The 21,645-nt window shown below is 44.5% G+C and overlaps 1 protein-coding gene across 1 annotated transcript in view; it reads right to left on the bottom strand.

Annotated features, from left to right (window-relative positions):
• Positions 1-21,645, bottom strand: part of GLDC (glycine decarboxylase) — a 112,358-nt gene that overhangs the window by 12,002 nt on the left and 78,711 nt on the right. The window contains exons 16-21 of the mRNA XM_002819798.4: positions 20,954-21,029; positions 14,184-14,309; positions 11,785-11,934; positions 10,212-10,324; positions 8,909-9,050; positions 6,350-6,461 (exon numbers count right to left, since the gene is read on the bottom strand). Coding sequence (XP_002819844.2) covers positions 6,350-6,461; positions 8,909-9,050; positions 10,212-10,324; positions 11,785-11,934; positions 14,184-14,309; positions 20,954-21,029 — 719 coding nt within the window. The remainder of the gene's footprint in view (positions 1-6,349; positions 6,462-8,908; positions 9,051-10,211; positions 10,325-11,784; positions 11,935-14,183; positions 14,310-20,953; positions 21,030-21,645) is intronic.

Genomic DNA, 21,645 nt, shown 5'->3' with positions numbered 1-21,645 from the left:
ACCTGGGGTCAAGAGTTCAAGATAAGCCTGGCCAACATGGCAAAACCTCGTCTATACTGAAAATACAAAAATTAGCCGGGTGCGGTGGTGGGCACCTGTAATCATAGTGGGAGGCTGAGGCAGGAGAATTGCTTGAGCTGGGGAGGCGGGGGTTGCAGTGAGCCGAGATTGCACCACTGGACTCTAGCCTGGGTGACAGAGCAAGACAATGTCTCAAAAAAAAAAAAAAAAAAAAAAGGCTAGGCATATAAGAAATTAAAACATAAAGAAAACATTGGGATACTACAAAGTCATCTCCTCCTACTAATGGGAACTCCATTCAGATCAAATCTTTGCCTCCCACAAAAGTAGACAGCTGTGGATTTTTGCAATTCTTCCTTTAAAATGTATCATCTTGCCGGGGCAATGGCTCACGCCTGTGTAATCCCAGCACTTTGGGAGGCCAAGGTGGGTGGATCACCTGAGGTTGGTAGTTTGAGACCAGCCTGACCAACAAGGAGAAACACTGTCTCTACTAAAAATACAAAGTTAGCCAGGCATGGTGGTGCATGCCTGTAATCCCAGCTACTCGGGAGGCTGAGGTGGGAGAATCACTTGAACCCGGGAGGCAGAGGTTGAGGAGAGCCGAGATTGCGCCATTGCAATCCAGTCTGGGCAACAAGAGCGAAACTCTGTCTCAAAAAAAAGAAAAAAAAAAAAGTATCATCTTACCTGAAGTAATTCCTTTCTTTCCTCATTCTAGCAGAATACAGTCATGCATCACTTAATGAAGGGAATACGTTCTGAGAAGTGCATTGTGAGATGACTTTGTCATTGTGCAAACAGCATGGTGTACTTACATAAACTAGTTGGTAAAGTCTACTATATATACCTAGGCTACATGTACAGCCTCTTGCTCCTACTGTACTGAATACTGTAGGCAATTGTAACACAATGGTCCAAATCTGTGTATCTAAACATATCTCAACATAGAAAAGACAGAGCAAAAATATGACATAAAACATAAAAAATGGTACATCTGTGTAGGGCACTTACCATGAATGGAGTTTGCAGGACTGGAAGTTGCTCTGGATGAGTCAGTGAGTGAGTGGTGAGTGAACGGGAAGGTCTAGGACATTCCTGTATACTACCATAGACTTTGTGAATGCTGTACACTTAGGCTATATCAATTTATTTAAAAAAACTTTTTTCTTCAATAATAAATTAACCTTAGCTTACTGTAACTTTTTTTTTTTTTGAGACAGAGTCTCAATCTGTTGCCCAGGCTGGAGTGCAGTGGCACAATCTCGTCTCACTGCAGCCTCTCATTCCTGGGTTTAAGCGATTATTAAGCCTCAGCCTCCCGAGTAGCTGGGATTACAGGTGCCTGCCACCATGCCAGGCTAATTTTTGTATTTTTAGTAGAGACGAGGTTTCACCACGTTGGCCCAGCTGGTCTCGAACTCCTGAGTTCAAGTGATCTGCCCGCCTCGGCCTCCCAAAGTGCTGGGATTATAGGCGTGAGCCACTGCGCCCGGCCTACTGTAACTTTTTTACTTTATAAACCAAATTTTTTAAAACTTTCTGACTCTTTTGTAATAACACTTTAAACACAAATACATTGTACAGCTGTACAAAAATATTTTCTTTCTCGATATCCTTATTCTATATGCTTTCTTCTATATTTAATTTCTTTTTCTTTTTAAACTTTTTTGTTAAAAACTAAGACACAAACACACACCTTTGTCTAGGCCTACAGATTCAGGATGCTCAATATCACTGTCTTCCACCTCCACATCTTTTTTTTTTTGAGACAGGGTCTCACTCTGTCACCCAAGCTGGAGTGCAGTGGCACCATTACAACTCACTGCAGCCTCAACTTCCCAGGCTCAAGCAATCCTCCTGCCTCAACCTTCCAAGTAGCTGGGACTACAGGTGTGCACCACCATGGTGGTTAATTTTTTCTTTTTCTTTTTTTTTGGAAGAGACAGGTCTCATGATATTTCCCGGGCTGATCTCAGACTCCTGGGCTCAAGCAACCCTCCCGGCTTTGCTTCCCAAACTGCTGGGATTTAAGGCATGAGCCACAGCACCCAGCCCCACCTCTGATATCTTGTCCTCTGGAAGGTGTTCAGGGACAGTAACACACACGGAGCTGCTATCTCCTGTGATGACAATGCCTTCTTCTGGAACACCTCTTGAAGGACCGCCCTGAAGCTGTTTTACAGTTAACATTTTTTTTTTACAGTAGAAGGAATACACTCTAAAATAATGATGGGGGCCAGATGCAGTGGCTCACGCCTGTAATCCCAGCATTTTGGGAGGCCAAGGTGGGAGGATCACCTGAGGTCAGGAGTTTGAGACCAGCCTGGGCAACATGGTGAAACCCTGTCTCTACTAAAAATACAAAAATCAGCCAAGCGTGGTGATGAACGCCTGTAGTCCCAGCTACTGGGGAAGCTGAGGCAGGAGAATCGCTTGAACCTGGGAGGCGGAGGTCACAGTGAGCCAAGATCATGCCACTGCACTCCCACCTGGGTGACCAAGCGAGACTCTGTCTCAAAAATAATAATAATAATGATAAAAAGAATTACGTAGTAAATACATAAACCAGCAGCATAGTCTTTATCATTATTATTAGGTACTATATATAAATGTAAGTGTCATACTTTTAGACAACCCGCCTCAGCCTTCCAAAGTGCTTGGATTACAGGTATGAACCAACGCATCCGGCTGCTACTAAATAAAATTAAACGTGAGGAAGTTTAAAATATGAACAAATAAGCAATTAGGGAAAAAACCAATAGGATGCAGTTATATATCTTTTTAAGATATGGAAACAACATGATTTTAAGCTGTGAAATCAGAGAGTCAGCTGTGAAGGAGAATGAAGTAGACAGAACAGATGGGCGAACACAGTTACCCTGGATGGACAAGGCTAGCACTAAGAACTAGGGAAACATTGAGCGCATTGGCTACATATACTAAAACAATAAGGTCATTTTCACCTATCAAATTGGCAATGATATATTGTTTTCTTGTTCTTCTGTCTAGTTCTCAGTCCTCACTAGGCCCCTGTGTGATGGCCACTCTCATATGTTATCACTGTGAGATAAATTGACACAAAGTCTTTGGGAAAAAAATTGAAGCCATACATGTCAAAAGCTTCAGTGCATTTATATCCTCTGAGATAATAATTTTTTTCTATGACTCTCTCCTAAGGAAATTATCAGGCAAAATTCTTTAAAATGTCAAGCAAAGGATACTCATTGCCACACTGTAATAAATTCAAACAAAGGGAAGAAAAACTATACAATTGGTTAAATCATGGCACATCTATACAATGGAATTGACAGTGCCACTTTCAAAGAATATTTAGTGACGGGAAAATGCTCATAATATACAGTTAAAAAATAAGCTAAAAACTGTATTTGTAGGCCGGGTGCAGTGGCTCACACCCATAACCCCAGCACTTTGGGAGGCCGAGGTGGGAGGATCACTAGAGCAGAGGAGTTCAAGACCAACCTGGGCAACAGAGCAAGACCCCGTCTCTACAAAAAAATATATAAAAATAAATTAGCCAGGTGTAGCGGGTGTGTGCCTGTGGTCCCAGCTACTTGGGAGGATGAGTTAGGAGGATCACTTGAGCCCAGGAGCTGGAGATTGCAATGAGCTGCCATGGCACCACTGCACTTCAGCCTGGACAACAAACTAATAAAACAATCTGCAGTATGATCAATTGTACAAACAAAGAGGAGAAGAAATACAGAAAATATTAGTAATGGCTATAACTGATTGATGGAACCATGGACCATTTACATTTTCTTTGTCATGCTTTATTATTTTCCAAAATGTCCATGTTGAGCATATATACATTATTTATGTAATCTGACAAAATAAATATTGAAGCTATTCCTTAAAGCCAATACACAAGCAGGATACATTTCACAGAGCAGGAGCTAAGCTAGATTTGAATTAATTAGTAGCTCTTGTCACTTCTTTAGTACCCACTTCACAGAAGCATTTTATTATGTTGCTTAGAGACATGTTGCCCACAACTGTGTTTTCTGTTCTCTGGGGAGCATTTTAACCAGCACTTCTGGTTATTCGGTCCTATTCTTTTTCAAACTGTGGAACCACCCCTTTGGATACTGATTTATAAGGTAAGACCAGCCGTTAAATTAAAGATCACAGCTATAGAGGTACATTCCACCTGGACCAGAGAAACCAAGATCCCATAAGCGCTTTGTTGCTGTTGCCCAGGTGCGGGCGGGTGGGCTGGTTCCTGACGTCTGCCTCTGATCCAAGCTCCAGGTCCCGGTCTCTGTCCTGCTCTCACTCTGGGCCCATAGCAAGGACTTGTACCTGGTTCTCAGTTCCAGCCTTTCCCTTCCAGGGTGACTTTGTTCCCCCATCTGTTTTTCTCTCAAAGGTATCTTCGCTCTCCCTTCTGACAGCTTAAAATCATGTTGTTTTCATAGTTAAAAAGAAAATATAACTACATCCTACTGAAGCAGCCCCCTCCTCCTTCACTACCTGCAAACATGGAATCCTTCTCCCCTCTCCTTCCCGACCTCCATCCACATCTCAGCCCGTTTCAAACATCCAGCGTCTGCCTCACCATTGTGCCCAAACTACTTTCAAAGGCTACCAAAGGCTTCCTAATTGTTATAGACAAAGGTTCCTTTTAAGACTCATAATTTAAAATCAGTTGTCAATCATACCTCAGTAAAAGAAAAAATCTAAATAAACTTAAGTAAGATTAAATCAGCCACCCGCTCTTTACAGTGCCTCTCCTTATTATGTGTCATCACGTGCATTTGTTGACTGCCAGAGAAACAAAGCAGGTGCAGTCTCCACCCTCTCCTGGACCCTGGAGTCAGATGGACAGAGCCAGACAATACCAAGTGGGAGACAATTCCAAGTGCTCCGGGGTGGGGTCGGGGGTGAGCAAGAGGAGGGAGTGGAGGCTGCAGGGAGGAGGCGGAGCCACACGGCAGCAGGAGGGCCAGGCAGGGGTGTTGAGGGAGAGGCACTGTGCCAAGCACTGCCAGGGTTCTAAAGCTGCCTCAGGTGTGGAGTGCCCCTCACCAGGCACCCGACTTCTGCCTCCCTCTTAATGTAGCCATCTACTTGAGGCGTTTTGTTCTGGCTTCTCACCTTCAATACTCTTTCCTGGGGCCTCACCACTTCCAAGACTCAGCTATTAGGTCCTGAGCCCACAGCCCAATGTGTAAAAGGATGCCTGGTTTTTAGTTCCCTCCCATCACTTCCAGGGTGACTTTGTTCCTCTGCCTATTATTCCCTCTATTGTAAGCCCTAGAGGCTAGCTAACCTTCAATCACAGGTGTGATTACAGGATTGCAGGTGTGAGCCACCACCCCAGCCCCTTGCTACCTCTAAGGCATGTTTCCCCCTTGCCACTGTCTTAATGATTGTAACAGTCTCTTCATGAATCCCTACCCTCCCCTGCTCAAAAACCTTTAATGGCTATTGTCCAGCTCAAGGGTGAAGTCCAGAGCCTTCCAAGACCTTCAAGGCACCACGATACATTTCCAGCCTCATTGTCATTTGCTCCCTCTCTCCTATCCCATCCTTCACTCCAGACCAGACAGCTTTCTTTTCTCTGGTTTGCTCCTGTGTCTCTGCTTACTCAGGCTCTCATCGGCTATGCTGGCTTCCAGGCCCATCTCAAATGGCTCCAGCGAGAAGGCGCTCTCAACCTTTCTATCCAGTCTGAGTTACTCTACTCTTTCAATGCATATCATAGCACTTTGTAAATAATTAGCTCATGGTATTTATGTACACATTTCAGTGTTGTGGAATCTTTATTGACCTGGGCTGCTGTGTAGACTAGGAGCCTAGGAGAAACCTGCATATAGTAATGCCCCTAAACAGTTAACTAAAGTGGAGTTATGGCTGGGCGTGGTGGCTCACGCCTGTAATCCCAGCACTTTGGGAGGCTGAGACAGGTGGATCACCTGAGGTCAGGAGTTCGAGACCAGCCTGGCCAATATGGTGAAACCCTGTCTCTACTAAAAATATAAAAATTAGCCGGGCATGGTGGTGCACACGTGTAGTCCTAGCTACTCTGGAGGCTGAGACAGAAGAATCGCTTGAACCCGGGAGGCAGAAATTGCAGTGAGTCAAGATCCTGCCACTGGACTCTAGCCTGGGTGACAGAGCAAGACTCTATCTCAAAAATAACAAAATAAAATAAACCAGAGTTATTTCCAAGAACTCTACACTATTTTCTGATATATGCTAAGAAACAGAAGTCTCTTGCCCATGTCAGAAAAGCACATCTAGGTCAAACTTAGTTTGGCCAAGAAAAAAACCAAAGTAATGATAGACTAAAGTTGATACTTGCCTCTTGCACCCCTGAAAAGAATTCTGTAGTGTTTTTCTAATCGCTTGGCCATGTAATTGGCATTTAATATCGCAGTTTCCGTGGCTTGTTTAAGACCCTTGCCTCCCATCATCTGCAACAGAAGGAAAAAGAGCCATTAGCCGTTGAACAGGCAAACACAAATGTCAAGACACCAACCAAAAGACACCCCCAGATAAATTCCACCCACAAAGGAAGGCAGCCCACCATGACTCTGGAGTAGAGATGAGTGGAAAATTCCAACAAGGACATCTGTCAGATCCCTCTAAGCCTGTAATACATTTTTGTTTTCTTCTTTTAATAGTAGTTTTATGTTCTTTATTGTAGTAGCAAAGCCCACAACAGGGCAAGTTGACTACTGACTACTGTGTTATCTAAAGAGAGAAAAGAATTGTTCTTAAATTACATGTGTTTTGTGATTTTTTGTTTGTTTCCTATGAATTTGAGAGGTCTTGATAATTGCCAGGAATCCGATGGGATCTGGGCCAATATCTCCACGGAAGCAATTTTGTATGGTTTATTTTTCCATTGTCCCTAGTAGAGGCTGCTTATGTTTAAAAACTGCTCAATCTTGTCCTGGTAGGTAAGAGTCCCTGTGATCATAAGGGATACACGTCATCACTGCAAAGAGCTTCAAATCAAGACTACACCAATTCCGATGGCTTACTTTCTTCCCAGAGTACCTCACATGTGATGGAGTTGGCATATATATTAAATACATAACTAATGTAAAAAGAATGAGAGAGCACCAAATCAAACAACAGTAGTACTTTGGTATCATTAAGGGGGTCCAAAGTAAAAAGGGGCCACATTGCTCCAGGCTGGTCAAAGAAGGGTTCCTAGATGAAGAGCCAGAACTTGGCTTGAAACTTAGCAATAAGTAGAATTTGGATAGGGAAAGAGAAAGGAGAAGGTATACCAGTGAGAAGAATGGCAGAAATGAAGGCGTGGAAGGGGAGGGCACATGACTGTCATCTGGGAGTGGATGTAGGCCAAGCTGAATTGTGACTCCATTTTTAAGCCCAAACCTTCTCTAGGAAGGACTTCGAGTTTGTCCAGCCAACCACTGGCTCTCAACCTATGTCTCATGGGGGGATTTCTTTAAAACGCAGACGGCTTAAGTCCAACCCTACATATGCTCAATTTGGTTCTCCCTGGAATGCGGCCTAGGCATTTGCATTCTGAAAGAATCCCCTAAGGATTTTGTGCAGGCTAGTGAGAACCAGGTAAAGCAACAGGAAGCCAGGAGAGATATGTGGGTGTCTAGGGTGAGTCTAGCAGTCCTGTAGGTGCGCCTGTGGAATTGCAGCAGGGAGAGAAGCAGCTAAAGCTAGAGTCCAGGGGATAAGTAACAACAGCCTGAAATAAGAGAAGGGCCAAGGCCAGAGGGGGCAGCTTAAACCCTACTTTATTTATTTAGTTTTTAAACTGAGGCACCAGCTGGTGTTCCAGGCATGTAGCCAAACCAACCTTGGGGCATTTATTTCCTATATGTGGGAAGTCATCTCCAACCCAAATATGTTCATACAAATAACCTAGATTTACAGAACCCAGAGATCAAAAGGGAAGTGGGAATTTGATTCTGCTTACAAAGAAGCAGACCTTTATTCTGATTGCTTGTGTTGTTTGCAAAACAAATTGCGTATCATTTTTAAAAGCAAGTGTTAGTCTCTGAGGTACAGAATTATTCCGGCTTCCAAGAAACCTTTCGTGAAGAATCATAAATGCCATGCTATTCCAGAAATAAACAGCCAGCTCTACAGAGTCCTCTGAAATGATTGGCATAGCTGCGTTTTGGGAGTTTTGTTTCAGTGGGAGCCCCCCTTCCTTTAAAGAGGGGCACTGCTTTGGGGAGACTGCTCTAATTAGCAGCCAAACAAGTGTTCCTATTCACAGTCTTGTCAGTCCAGGAGGTGGGCAGGGCAGTGTGAACAAGAACAGTAGAAAATCAACTCTGGCCCTGGTGTTATTTGGAGTAAGACAAAGGAAGGAAGCCTGTACTCTGACTAATTACGCAGAGAGCACAGTGCCACAAGCCCTAAAGGCCGAAGAGCTCTGGGAAACCACCAGAGAAGCAAATTTCCGCTACTTTTCATCTTCTCCTCTGGCCCCCCCAAGAAATATATAGCAAAGTGAGATATATAGCAGGATCTCAGCACAGTGGAATAATTAGTACGTGCACTGCTTTTCACTCGGAAGGGGCTATATAAATCCTGCAGGAAACCAAAGGATGCGGCCAGAACATCCATATGACTCATGGAACTGAGCTGTGTCTGGAAAAATATATCTGGTGCTTCAGTTTCTCTGATGTTAAACCTACTCTGAGAACCCAAAATAAGTAGTGTAATGAAGAAGAGATGAAATGATTTTTAGCTCATCTCTTTAGGAAGGTTTCTTCCACCGAGGTCATCAGCAATATTCTTTGAACCACATCTCAGATCATGAATTTATTTGTTTTTAAGCCAAGAAAGAAGTCTGCAGTATCCGGTCCCCACCCATACCTGACGCCCCCACCCACCTGCACATACTCCCAGGCCTCACCTTGATATAAGCCCAGGAAATAGGCAAGATGGAACTGGAGCCCCATGGGGCTGCACTGACGGTTCCCACAGGACAGGCATCCTCATTCCGCTTTAGTGAAATGATGGGATGATTGGGCAAAAACGGGGCAAGATGTTTCTTCCTGTATTTTTTTAAGTGCAAATTCAGAAAATGTAAACGATTCAGTTTAATCTAATGGGAAGGTTCTGGGCCCTCCCAGAAAGTCTTGTTCTTAGCAGAGGAGCTCTGACAGTGGAAGGGACTCTCCACCTGCTGGGAGGCAGATGTTCAGGAAGCGATCCTTCCTTCCTTCCTCCTCTGGTGGAGGTCCACCAGCCATCAGTGTCCCAGGGCTCACCCAAGAACTGTGGTGGAGGACTTGATAGAGGCAGGCAGCCATGAAACAGTGGAGTTCCATGTCCCTCCCTCCCCCTCCCAGCCCCATTCCCTCACCCCTATACACTTTCCCAAGATGGACATAGGAGGGGCTGATGAGAAGATGCCCCATGGGCTGACATGTACATCATTCTCCCCACCTCCCTGACAGGTGAAGCACTGGAGCTCACACATTTACTAGAAATAATCATCATCAAAATGAATCTCACTTTAACAGTAGTCAAAAAAAACCCAAAAAACAAGAAAAAAGAAAAAAGTAAGAAGGCCAAGCTTCCAGCAACTCTGAAAACTGGCTTCTTTAGCATATTTTTGGGAGACTGAAGCAGCTCAGGAAAACAGCTGCTCTCATCATCATTTTCCCAAGATGATTTGATTTCAGTGTAAAAAGTTATCCACAGCTAAGAAATATTCCTTCAGTCCTACTCTGGCTTCATCCAATTATTTCTAGTAACCAGGTTTGTTTCTTCCTTACTTATGTGTTACTTATCTCAACACCTTATATCTAATTCACTTTCAATGGAACCATTAGCTGATTTTAAAAAAGAAAAAAAAAATGCTTGGAAATCCAAAAGTCCAAAAGGCACTGTCTAGTGCCGATATTCCAGTTACAATACACATGCTCAGGTAAAGTTCCCTATTCATTATTCTGTTAATAAACCTGCTGTCTATGCACATCTGGAAGCTCAGTGAGGCCACATGTTATGGTTAATAAAATCTAATTACGCTTTTCTTTGGAAATCCCCTAAAAGCACCCATTTCACTGCTCCTCCCCTAGCCCCTACAAGTGCACTACACCAATGAGGGTATCCTCAACACATGAAGACTTTGATGGGATGAGTAGTCTATTTAGGGCCACTCCTTCATTCTGTCTCCAAAGCCATCCTGAAACCAGCAGCCCAGAACTCACACTCCGATGGGCCCCATGCCAGGACCACCTCCTCCATGGGGAATGCAGAAGGTCTTGTGAAGATTTAGGTGTGAGACATCAGATCCAAAGTCTCCAGGGCGACAGATTCCCACCTACCACAAAGGCAAGGGCCAAAAGCAAAAGTCAAGAGCTTGGAAACACCCTCCAGTGTGAAGGCCATGGCTGGCTGGTGCTGCCTTCTCCCCTCAGGGGAAAAGCAGGCAGAGCCACATCCATGGTGTTCACAGAAACGTCCTCTATACTGGCCCAGTTCCGTAGTCACAACCTGGCATCCTATAGGCAGAGTGCTTGTGGCTGCTATGGAAATAGCAACTGACCATTTAGCCCAATTTAGATTTAAAAATATGGATTTGAATACACAGTCTCTTCCTAATTATCCACACCACAACAGAAGAGAAGTGTCTCTAACACAAGAAAGGGCAGAACCTCCATGTTGTTGAAATAGGCAACTCTTCCCTGAGCAGTGCTACCTTCCCCTGCATGGTCAGCTCTAGTATGATGCACGTTACCAAATGGCCCTGTTGGGCACAATGATGGCAGAGGCTGCAGGGGCACCAGGGAGGAGGCTGAACTGAGAGAGGGAAAGCAAGGCTGGCAGTTTTCCTGAGATGATCCAGATACCAGGCATGATATCCCACTAGCCTTCCCACCACTTAGGTGTTAGGACTAATTTTGATGGTGACCAAAGGTACAGAATTCATTTATGCTACAGAATCAATAGATAATCTCTGGATTACACTTGTGAAATGAATCGGAACCAAAGAAAGAGCCTAAAATGGTAGGAAAAAAAAAAAAAAAAAAAAAAGAGGCCGGGCATGGTGGATCAGGCCTGTAATCCTAGCACTTTGGGAAGCCAAGGCAGGTGGATTGCCTGAACTCAGGAGTTCAAGACCAGCCTGGGCAACACAGTGAAACTAAAATACTCTCTACTAAAATACAAAAAAAAAATAAAAATAAAAATAAATTAGCTGGGTGTGGTGGCATGCACCTGTAGTCCCAGCTACTCGGGAGGCTGAGGCAGGAGAATTGCTTGAACCCAGGAGGTGGAGGTTGCAGTGAGCAGAGATCGCACCACTGCACTCCAGCCTTGGCGACAAAGTGAGACTCCTTCTAAAGAAAGAAAGAAAGAAAAAGAAAGAAAGAAAGAAAAGAAAGAAAGAAAAAGAAAGAAAGAAAGAAAGAAAGAAAGAAAGAAAGAAAGAAAGAAAGAAAGAAAAAGGCAAAAAGCAAACACCAATAAGAGTCTCAAAAAGATTGTGTCACTCCTCTCCTGCAGGGGCTCCCAACAGCATTTCTTCAGAGGTTCACAGTACGCAGATCCTCTGTCCCCCAAGTAATCAGGATTGGGCCCTTTGAGCCCCCATTTCACAGCTGATAAAGCTGATGCCAGGATAAGTGGCTTTCCAAGGCCATGAGAGATCAACAACCACCAGTGGTCAGGTCGTGGGTCTGAGTTCCCTCAGACAGGAAGCCTCTCAAGAAGTCAGAATTTTTTTTTTTCACATATCCATTTTCTCAGTGGGAACTAAGGGCAGGCCTCTCCAGTTCCCACCTGAGCGTTCATATTTGCCCCGTCTAGGTAGACCTGTCCTCCATGTTGATGGATGAGGTCACACACGTCACTGATGTTCTCTTCAAACACCCCATTGGTGGATGGGTATGTAATCATGATGGCTGCTAGGTTCTCCTTGTGCTTATCCACCTGTGAAAGAAAAGGGGTAGAGAAGGACATGGAGGGAGGATATGTTTGTTTCTTGGCCAAATCCTCGCCTTTTATTTTAAAGGATGAAGAAAGATGAAGTCTCGGTCTTTACTTTCCTGGAACTGTCTCAAAGTACAATGACAGCAATAAAAAAACCACAGCCATTACTCCCTTCACAAATCATTCCAAAGAAATAATAAGATCCTGGCTGGGTGTGGTGGCTCATGCCCGTAATCCCAGCACTCTGGGAGGCTGAGGCGGGCAGATCACCTGAGGTCACGAGTTCGAGACCAGCCTGGCCAACATGGTGAAACCCCGTCTCTACTAAAAATACAAAAATTAGCCAGGCATGGTGGCGAGTGCCTGTAATCCCAGCTACTTAGGAGGCTGAGGCAGGGACAATTGCTTGAACCAGTCAGGTGGAGGTTGTAGTGAACCAAGATCACACCACTGCACTCCAGCTTGGACAACAGAGCGAGACTCCAGGTCAAAAAAAAAAAGAAAAAAGAAATAATAAGATCCTTTCAGTCTAGGTCTCTATGGTCCAGACCAAAAGGACTATTCACAAGATTTTTGGATATTTCGGGCCCATCTCTCTAAGGTGGTTTTTCCCTTGGTTCAAGTCATCTCAATAATGATTTCAGATGTTTGTGGTTCTAGGTGCGTCCATTCTCATAGTTAATCTCTCTGCTCATCTTCTCATATCCATTCCTTTCCCTTGCCTTCTGTTGAAGTTAAAATTCCCAAATTACAGCTAGATAGGAGGAGTAAGTTGTAGAGTTCTATACCACTGCAGGATGACTATCTTTAACAATATATAATTTCAAATAGTTAGAAGGAGGATATTGAACGTTCCCTCAACATAAAGAAATGATACATGCTTGAGATGATGGATATGCTGATTACCCTGATCTGATCGCTATACATTTTATGTATAGAAACATCACTATGTACCCCATGACTATGTACAACTATTGTCATTTAAAAAGATAAAGAACAGAGGCCAGACGTGGTAGCTCATGCCTGTAATCTCAGCACTTTGGGAGGCTGAGGCGGGTGGATCACGAGGTCAGGAGACTGAGACTATCCTGGCCAACACGGTGAAACTCTGTCTCTACTAAAAATACAAAAAATTAGCTGGGCATGGTGGCACACGCCTGTAGTCCCAGCTAATCAGGAGGCTGAGGCAGGAGAATTGCTTGAACCCGGGAGGCGGAGGCTGCAGTGAGCCGACATCGTGCCACTGCACTCCAGCCTGGTCAACAGGATAAGACTCCATCTCAAAACAAAGAAACAAAAAGATAAAGAACAGGAATTGAAAGAAAAAAAAAAAAAGAATTCCCACAAGGAGTGTTTCTGTAAATAAAAGTCTTCTTCATTCTTTCCTTTTACAGAAGGCAAGCATATATAAAAGTCATGTCCCTGTTTGTTTTCCTGGCCAGCATATCAGAGCAGGCACGTTTGAAAACATGGGGTGGCCAGGGAAGTCATGTCCTATATTACTATAATGGAGGGACTTAATAATTTCAACTACTGGCCTGGAACACTTGTTGGAAAAAAGCTTTGGGGAGTAATGGAAGGGTAGGGGTGGATCGAAGAGAGGTGCAGCACTGTGGATTTTCAGCTTCCTTTAGAAGGCAACTGCACAGAGTTCCCAGTCTCCATGCCTAATAACACCACCATCAAAATCACATTGCTATTCCACTGATTTCCTTCCCGCTTAAGATGCAGCCGCCAGTCCGCTGGTGGGAAGCAGATACGGTTGCTAAGCAACTTCTTCCTGGAGGTTGGGAGGTTGAGAGTGGGGGTTGGTGGAAACCAAGCTGCATGATGCCAGGAATTCAGCATGATGGGGCCGGCACAGTCATGGATACTTGCAAAGCTGACATTTGTGTTACAATTCCTGACACAAAGATTAAGTGTAAGTGTGACTGCCATTTTGATTATTAAGTGGGGAAGGGGAGAAGGAGAGGGAAGATTAGGCAGAAAGAGGCAGGCAGGTCCTGCAAGGAGTACTCTTACTACCACCATGAATAATTCATTCAGTTTTTTACACAAGCCGGAATTAGAGAACGGGGATTTCTCCCTGTTGGTGATGGGAGGGGTAGAGTAGACTCTGGTCAAAGGAAGAACTGCAGACTTTTCATTAGAATGCAAGAGAAGACATTTACATAATCCATCAAGTCCCTGATCCCCAGCACCGCTCCCCCACCCCGGCCTCTCCCATCTGCTAAGGAGAAGACAAGTACCATGGCCTTGAGGTGAACTGCATCGATATTCCCATATCTATCCACCTCCACAGGCTGAATCTTCATGCCTGCCATGTGGGCACTTGCTGGGTTGGTCCCATGTGCTGACTTTGGAATGAGGCAAACCTGCGGAATAGAAAGGAAGCAAAGAAAGAGAAAAATCATCATCAGACTATGAATAATGAGAGAAAAGTACTACAACACGCTTGTAGCACAAATTAGACACCACCTGTTTTTATTTAAGCTGAACACTAGTGCTTTAAAATCTGCTACAATTTAATTATTTGTCATTGCAAAACAATGTCCAAAAAAAGAGTTTCCATATGAATCCCTAAATATTGTTCCCTAAAGATGCTCAGGAAATCAATACAATCTTCCCTTATCCCAGTACACTAAAAATAGGCCTGGACTTTTTCTAACCTTGTCTCAGTTAGGATACACAGAAAGCACCTTAGAAGAACATGAGATTGGAAGTTAAACTCAAGGACTCAGGGCCCACATCACAGCTTCAGTGCTCTGCTTGGCTTATCCAGGACAGATGATAATGACAGACATAATTCCAAGGCCTCCCAGTACCAATACACCAAGTATATCAATATTTATTGGATGTTTACTCTGTAATAAATTATTAGTTTCTATAAGAACCATAAACTAAGCATTAAAAATGATCAACCCAGCCAGGTGCAGTGGCTCACGCATGTAATCCCAGCACTTTGGGAGGCCGAGGCGGGTGGATCACCTGAGGTCAGGAGTTTGAGACCAGCCTGGCCAACATGGTGAAACCCCGTCTCTAGTAAAAATACAAAAAATAAAAAATAGCTGGGTGTGGTGGTAGGCGTCTGTAATCCCAGCTAGTCGAGAGGCTGAGGCCGGAGAATTGGCTGAAACCAGGAGGTGTAGGTTGCAGTGAGCCGAGATTGCGCTATTGCACTCCAGCCTGGGCGACAAGAGTAAAACTCCATATTTAAAAAAAAAAAAAAAAAAAAAAAGATCAACCTGGTGGCTCACGCCTGTAATCCCAACACTTCGGGAGGCTGAGGTCAGGAGTTCAAGACCAGCCTGGCCAACATGGCGAAACACTGTCTCTATTAAAAATACAAAAATTAGCCAGGCGTGGTGATGCACGCCTGTAGTCCCAGCTACTCAGGAGGCTGAGACAGAAGAATCGCTTAAATCCAGGAGACGGAGGTTGCAGCGAGCCGAGATTGCACCATTGCACTCCAGCCTGGGCAACAGAGCAAGACTCCATCCCAAAAAAAAAAACAGATAAAAATAAAAATGATCAACCCCTACCCTGGGTTCACACAACTCACTCACTAACAGTGGTGGCCTGTGAATGACTGTCTAGAGTCCAGGGATGCAGCAGAAACATGGAGAAGGGGATGTAGCTTCAGGTTAAGGAAATCAAGGGAAAGTGCCTCAAGAGCTGAGCCTAAGTTAGAGCTTACAGCTGCATTGAATTTTTATGGAAGCTGGACAGTAGGTGCAATGCTAGAATTCTCAGACTCAAATCATCCTTCATTTCCTCCAAACAACCATGTGGACACAGGCTCTTGTAGAACTGATGATGTGTCCCAATGGGAAAGTAAGTCACAAGGTTTTCCCCAACAAAAAGCATCAAGGAGAAGCCATGATTACCCTGAAAATAATCCTCCTATATTTTATCCCACAGAGAAATGGATGGGCATTATTGAAAATAGGCTATGAAGTTAAATCTTAGCTTACAGCTCTTTCCTCAAAAACAGCAAAGGAGTCTACTTAAGAAAAATAAACGTGTACAAAAAGAAAACATTAGCCAAAGGCAAACGTGGACTACTTTGCACTCTTCTACTGTCAGAAGGTTTGTGCCCCTTTAGAACGGCTGTTGGTCTCATACTGGTTATGTCACGTTGTCCTCAAATCCGTTTTCTTGTTTGAATGCTTCCCTTTTGTAGTTAATTTTTTTCTTTAATTTCTCAGGACCCAAGCTGGAAGCACTGTCCTCTCTCACAGGTATTGTTAGTCTACAAAAGGATCGTTGGATGAAGGGATCCCTTCAGGGCAGAATATTGATAAGAAGGAGAAAGGGGAATATTAAAAATAAATATAAAATATTCATAGAAAGCCAAAATGAAGAATTCATACCAGGTGAGTTCTGTTGAAACACAAATATGTAAAAACATCAACCACCCTGTGGTACACTGAATAACGAGCTCCCAAAGACAACCCTGTCCTAATCCTCGGAACCTGTGGGTGTTTCCTTATATGGCAAGGGGGACTTGCAGATGGCATTAAGGTAAAGAAAGATCTTGAGATGGAAAAATTATTCTGGATTTTGGGCTGGGCCCTAAATATATTCTTGAGTGTCCTCATCAGAGGGAAGCAGAGGGAGATGGGACCACAGAGGGAGCAGGAGATGTGCTGACTGAAGCAGCAAGCTCGAGCCAAGGAACAGAGGAGGCCTGCAGAAGCCAGGAAAGGCAAGGAAACAGATTCTCCCGTCTCCCCCAGAAGGAATCAGCTCTACTAACACTTTGACTTTAGCCCAGTGAAACCAATTTCTGACACCTGGCCTCTGCAACTATAAGAAAATTAATGTGTGTTGTTTTAAGCCACTACGAATGTAGAAATTTATCATAGCAGCCATATGAAACTAATACACATCCTGGTACAAGCAGCAATGGAAAGAGAATCACAGTGGCTTTGTGAAGCACTCATTTATATGTTGCTGTCAGACATTTCTGGTTTTCTATGAGGATTTAGAGGACTTTAATTATTCTTTATAATGTTAAGTTTCTCCTCAGTTTAAAATTGTAGTGTTGGCCAGGCGAGGTTGCTCACGCCTGTAATCCCAGCACTTTGGGAGGCTGAGGCAGGCAGTTCACTTGAGGCCAGGAGTTCAAGACCAGCCTGGCCAACATGGTGAAACCCTGTCTCTACTAAAAATACAAAAAATAGCCAGGTATGGTGGTGCACGCCTATAGTCCCAGCTACTCGGGAGGCTGAGGCATGAGAATCACTTGAACCCGGGAGGCGGAGGTTGCCATAAGCCAAGATCATGCCACTGCACTCCAGCCTGGGTGACAGAGCCAGACTCTCTCGGGGGAAAAAAACTATATTGTTGTGAGGGATATGGAAGTAACAGGACCCAAATTTGAAGTTTTGGTTTATCCAAAGCAAATCCAGCTTTTGGTGCATTGATGCCCATTTAGGGGGGTGCTATGTTTTCTAAACTCCCCAGGGTGCCGCATGGCATAGAATAGGCATAAGGTCATCTTTAGACTTGTCGAATGAGTGAAGGGTTAAGGAGATCTCCTGTGCAAGGGAAACTAATGTCTTACCACTGGTAAAATCTAACAACCAAAGGCCACTACTTTGTCTCAGGCAGTTGGGAAGAAAAAAATATTCCCATACAGGTTTTAAGCTTTCTTTGTTGATTTACATATACACATAATTTGTTTCCTTTGGTCAGTGTTTTCTCTTTGTATAGGAAACTCAGACTCTGAACAGCAAACTTAATTGTTTTTCTTTAGAGTTTTTATTTTTTCGTAAGATCTGGAGGTCTGCTGAATAAGTCAGGATTTGACTAACAAATTGAAATATCAATTATAAAGTGTTCAAGGCCATGCCTGGTACATGGTAATTGCCATATAAGTGTTTGTTAAATAAATTTGTATTTTCCCAAAATAAACTCATAAATCAAGAAGTTAGGCATTCCATTTTAGGAACCTCTGAAATTTAACCTAAGAGAAAGTGTGAAAATAACTTCAAAAAGCAGCTTGAAAGACCCATCAGAAGCCCAGGCACTTCTGTAGCACATGACTTCCCCACACTCCCTTTCAAAAAAGAAGGATATATTTTGCTGTATTCCATTAGAATCTATTGTGTGGGAGCAGCTGCCTCAGACATCAGTGATGTGAAAAAAATCTTCCCTGATTAGTGAATACTAAATCATTTTCTTCTCTAAGAAAGTTGGTTTTAATTAAAAAAAAATTTTTTTTGAGAGGGAGTCTTACTCTGTTGCCCAGGCTGGAGTGCAGTGGTGCAATCTCAGCTCACTGCAACCTCTGCCTCCTGGATTCAAGTGATTCTCCTGCCTCAGCCTCCTCAGTAGCTGGGATTACAGGCATGCACCACCATGCCTGGCTAATTTTTGTGTTTTTAGTAGAGACAGGGTTTTGCTGTGTTGGCCAGGCTGGTCTTGAACTCCTGACCTTAGGTAATCTGCCTGCCTCAGCCTCTCACAATGTGCTGGGATTACAGGCATGAGCCACCACGCCCAAGCTAATTAAAATTTCTGATCCAGAAGGATGCCAACATTTCCAGGCTTATGAGCTTTGTATTTCTACCAGCTCAGTGGCTGGAGGGCTTCCCTGCCTCTCCCTTTCCCCCCTCCCTGAAGCGCAGCACCCAGCCCCTCTCCCTCCTGCAGAATGAAATGGCCTCTCATGACACTTCGGTGATGGCAGGATGGGCAATGGGGCCAAGAGAAACATCACACACAATGGGTGGAGAAGGGAAGGAGGACAGGAAAACACAAAGAGAGGGAACAGGAACCAGAAAGAATCCACGAGTCACGGAAGAACCCCGCCCAGGCCAAACCCAAAGGCCTCTCAGTCTTTCTCCTTGGCCTTTCCAGTTTGGTCCCCAGCTCCTGGACATTCACAGCTACTTCCTGGTGTCAGATTGGGGAATTTGGGAAATGGCGAGGGGTGGGAAGCATCACTGTGTGGAAAGAATCTGGATTTTAGCTGGCCCTTTGCCATTAGCTAGTCACCTGCCTTCTCCAAACACTGCTTTCTGCGGCCTGTCCGCTAAGCAGTGGAGGAGTAGGGTGGAGACGTCACACAGGACAGGCTGCCCCTTTCCAGCATCCCCAGGCTCCTGGGCACCTGGTGGTGAAAGATACTAATGAAGAGGAACTCCAGAGACGACCTCAGAACATAGAAGCCGTGAGGGAAAAACAGACAGGAGAGAATCTGGCATTGTTTTACTGGCTGGACACCTGGAGCTCCAAAGTTTCCTTTCTGATTCTGTGAAAGTGCTGAGACTCTCAGGTCCCAAGAGCAATTATAGTTCTAAACTAATCATTCCCTAGAAAGCTGAGAATTCAGAACCACAAATGAACAAACTGTGGGGGAATTTCAGGGTCTGTGTCTGTCTGGTTGACCACTTCGCTTCTCTCTGGACTGGCAAGCAGTCCTTGACCAGGGTTTAATCATTTATTCAATTCACAAATGGCCTGTTTTTCAAAGATCTTTAGACATGAATTCTAGGGCCAGGTGCAGAGGGTCATGCCTGTAATCCTGGTCTCCCTAGCACTTTGGGAGGCTTCCTTGAGTCCAGGAGTTCAAGGCTGCAGTGAGCTATGAAGAGAAAAAAAAAGGGGGGGGGGGGCCGGGCACAGTGGCTCACGCCTATAATCCCAGCACTTTGAGAGGTCGAAGGGGGGGGTGGATCACCTGAGGTCAGGAGTTCAAGACTAGCCTGATCAACATGGTGAAACTCTGTTTCTACTAAAAATACAAAAATTAGCCGGGCATGGTGGCACATGCCTGTAATCCCAGTTACTCAGGAGGCTGAGGCACGAGAATCTCTTGAACCTGGGAGGCAGAGGTTGCAGTGAGACGAGATTGAGCCATTGCACTCCAGCCTGGGGGACAGGGCGAGACTCCATCTCAAAAAAAATAAAAAAATAGAAAAATTCTATTCCTCAACCAAGATGAAAGCCTGGAAAGACACACCTGTGGAATCAGGATGACCTACGCAAGGGAAGAAGGGAAATAAATGTTCCTTCTTTTCCCCTGTTATGAAAGGGAAGTGAAATACTTTCAGCATTCTTTATTGCAAATTCCAGGCAACTAGCCATAAGTAACCTTCCAGTGGTAATAAAACCAGAAATGGACTAAGATCAGGCCACTACCACTCCACCCTACTTACTTAGCCAGCCAGCACCACCCTACACCCTTTGTCTGCAACTCTCTGATATCAGCAGATGCTTTTGCCCTGCTCTCGGCTCCTAGGCAATGCTCCTATTAAGGACTTCCACTCCACAGCTCAGTAGAAACTCTAGCGCACTGGCCATCAAAATGAAGGAACCAGGAACACAGGCCTCCTCTGGCACAAGCTGAGGCCTGAGTTAGGTCACTGCTACAGGCACTGCCCCTGGGGGCGAGTGGTGTCCATTAGTACCTGCTGGTCCCCACAGTGGTCCCCAAGAGGCGGTTGGGATCCTGGAGACCAGGTTCTCATATCCAAAGCAAACAATGAAGCAGGACTGTGAACTCTGCTTTACGCCTTTTTTGGTGCTTGAAGTTGAGAATCATCTAATGGAGAATTTATTTATTCAACAAATATTTTTTGAGCATACGTATGACCAGAACTGGGCTTCAGCGCAACAGGGGTTACTGAAGAATTAAAGCATGGTCTCTGCCCTTCATCCAGGCCCAGGGCCAGGGCTGAGCCAAGGAGAGGATGCTTGCAATGGCAACATTCCTGCCCTCTTCCTCCCTCTGCTCCCTAGAGAGCAGTTCCACAGCCAACTGGCTGATGTTTGCATTCTGGGTTTGAGCAAAAGTCTTTTATCTCTGAATGTTTTTCCTCAAAATGGTCAAGTGGGATGTCTTGGAAGCAAGGATCATAATGGCTCGTTCACAGAAATTTGTTTCTTGACTATATGTTCCCTCATCTGCTTCCAAGAAGGCCTGGAGGGAGTGTCCCACAGAAGGGACCCTGAGAGCCAGGACCTCTATGCCCCATGGTGAGCAAGCACCACCTCCTGCCATACTCACCGTTCTGTGTCCCTCTCCTTTCTGGTTTAAGTAGGCTCGGATAGTGGCCAGTCCAGCATATTCTCCCTGAGCTCCGCTTGCAAAGACAAGAAAAGGATCACGGTTAGGTCTTCTGGCTTTCATTTATTCATTCAATATTTATTGGGCCCTGGCCAGGGGTTCACCAGTGCGTGACACATGGCCACTGTCCAGACACTGAGAGAAGCTCATCAAGGAGCTCTGCTGGAGTCAAAAGGTCTTGAACAATCAAAACAATCAAAGCAACAGCATCCAGTTTGTGCACTACAGCTCAACCACTCCTACCCAAAGATGGAGCTTTCTATACCCTTGCTCAGGACCACGAATTGAAAATAGCCTTTTGTTATTATGAAAAATTTCAAAACTATACCAAAATACAGTGAAGAACAAAAGGAACTACCACATGTGTGTCAGCCAGCTATAACAATTTGGTTTACGGTCAATCTTGTTTCCAATTATATTTCTCACTAACCACTTTCATGCTGAACTATATATTTTGAAGCAAATTTCAAACGTCCTATCATCAGTTCAAATGTCAATATGCAGCCTTCAAAGATAACTATTGTTTTTAAAAATATAACTACAGGCCGGGTGCAATGGCTCATGCCTGTAACCCTAGCACTTTGGGAGGCCGACGTGGGCAGATCATTTGAGCTCAGGAGTTCAAGACCAGC

Source organism: Pongo abelii, chromosome 13, assembly GCF_028885655.2.
Source record: "Pongo abelii isolate AG06213 chromosome 13, NHGRI_mPonAbe1-v2.0_pri, whole genome shotgun sequence".
Classification (NCBI taxonomy): domain Eukaryota; kingdom Metazoa; phylum Chordata; class Mammalia; order Primates; family Hominidae; genus Pongo; species Pongo abelii.
This window is presented reverse-complemented; position numbering and strand designations above follow the sequence as displayed.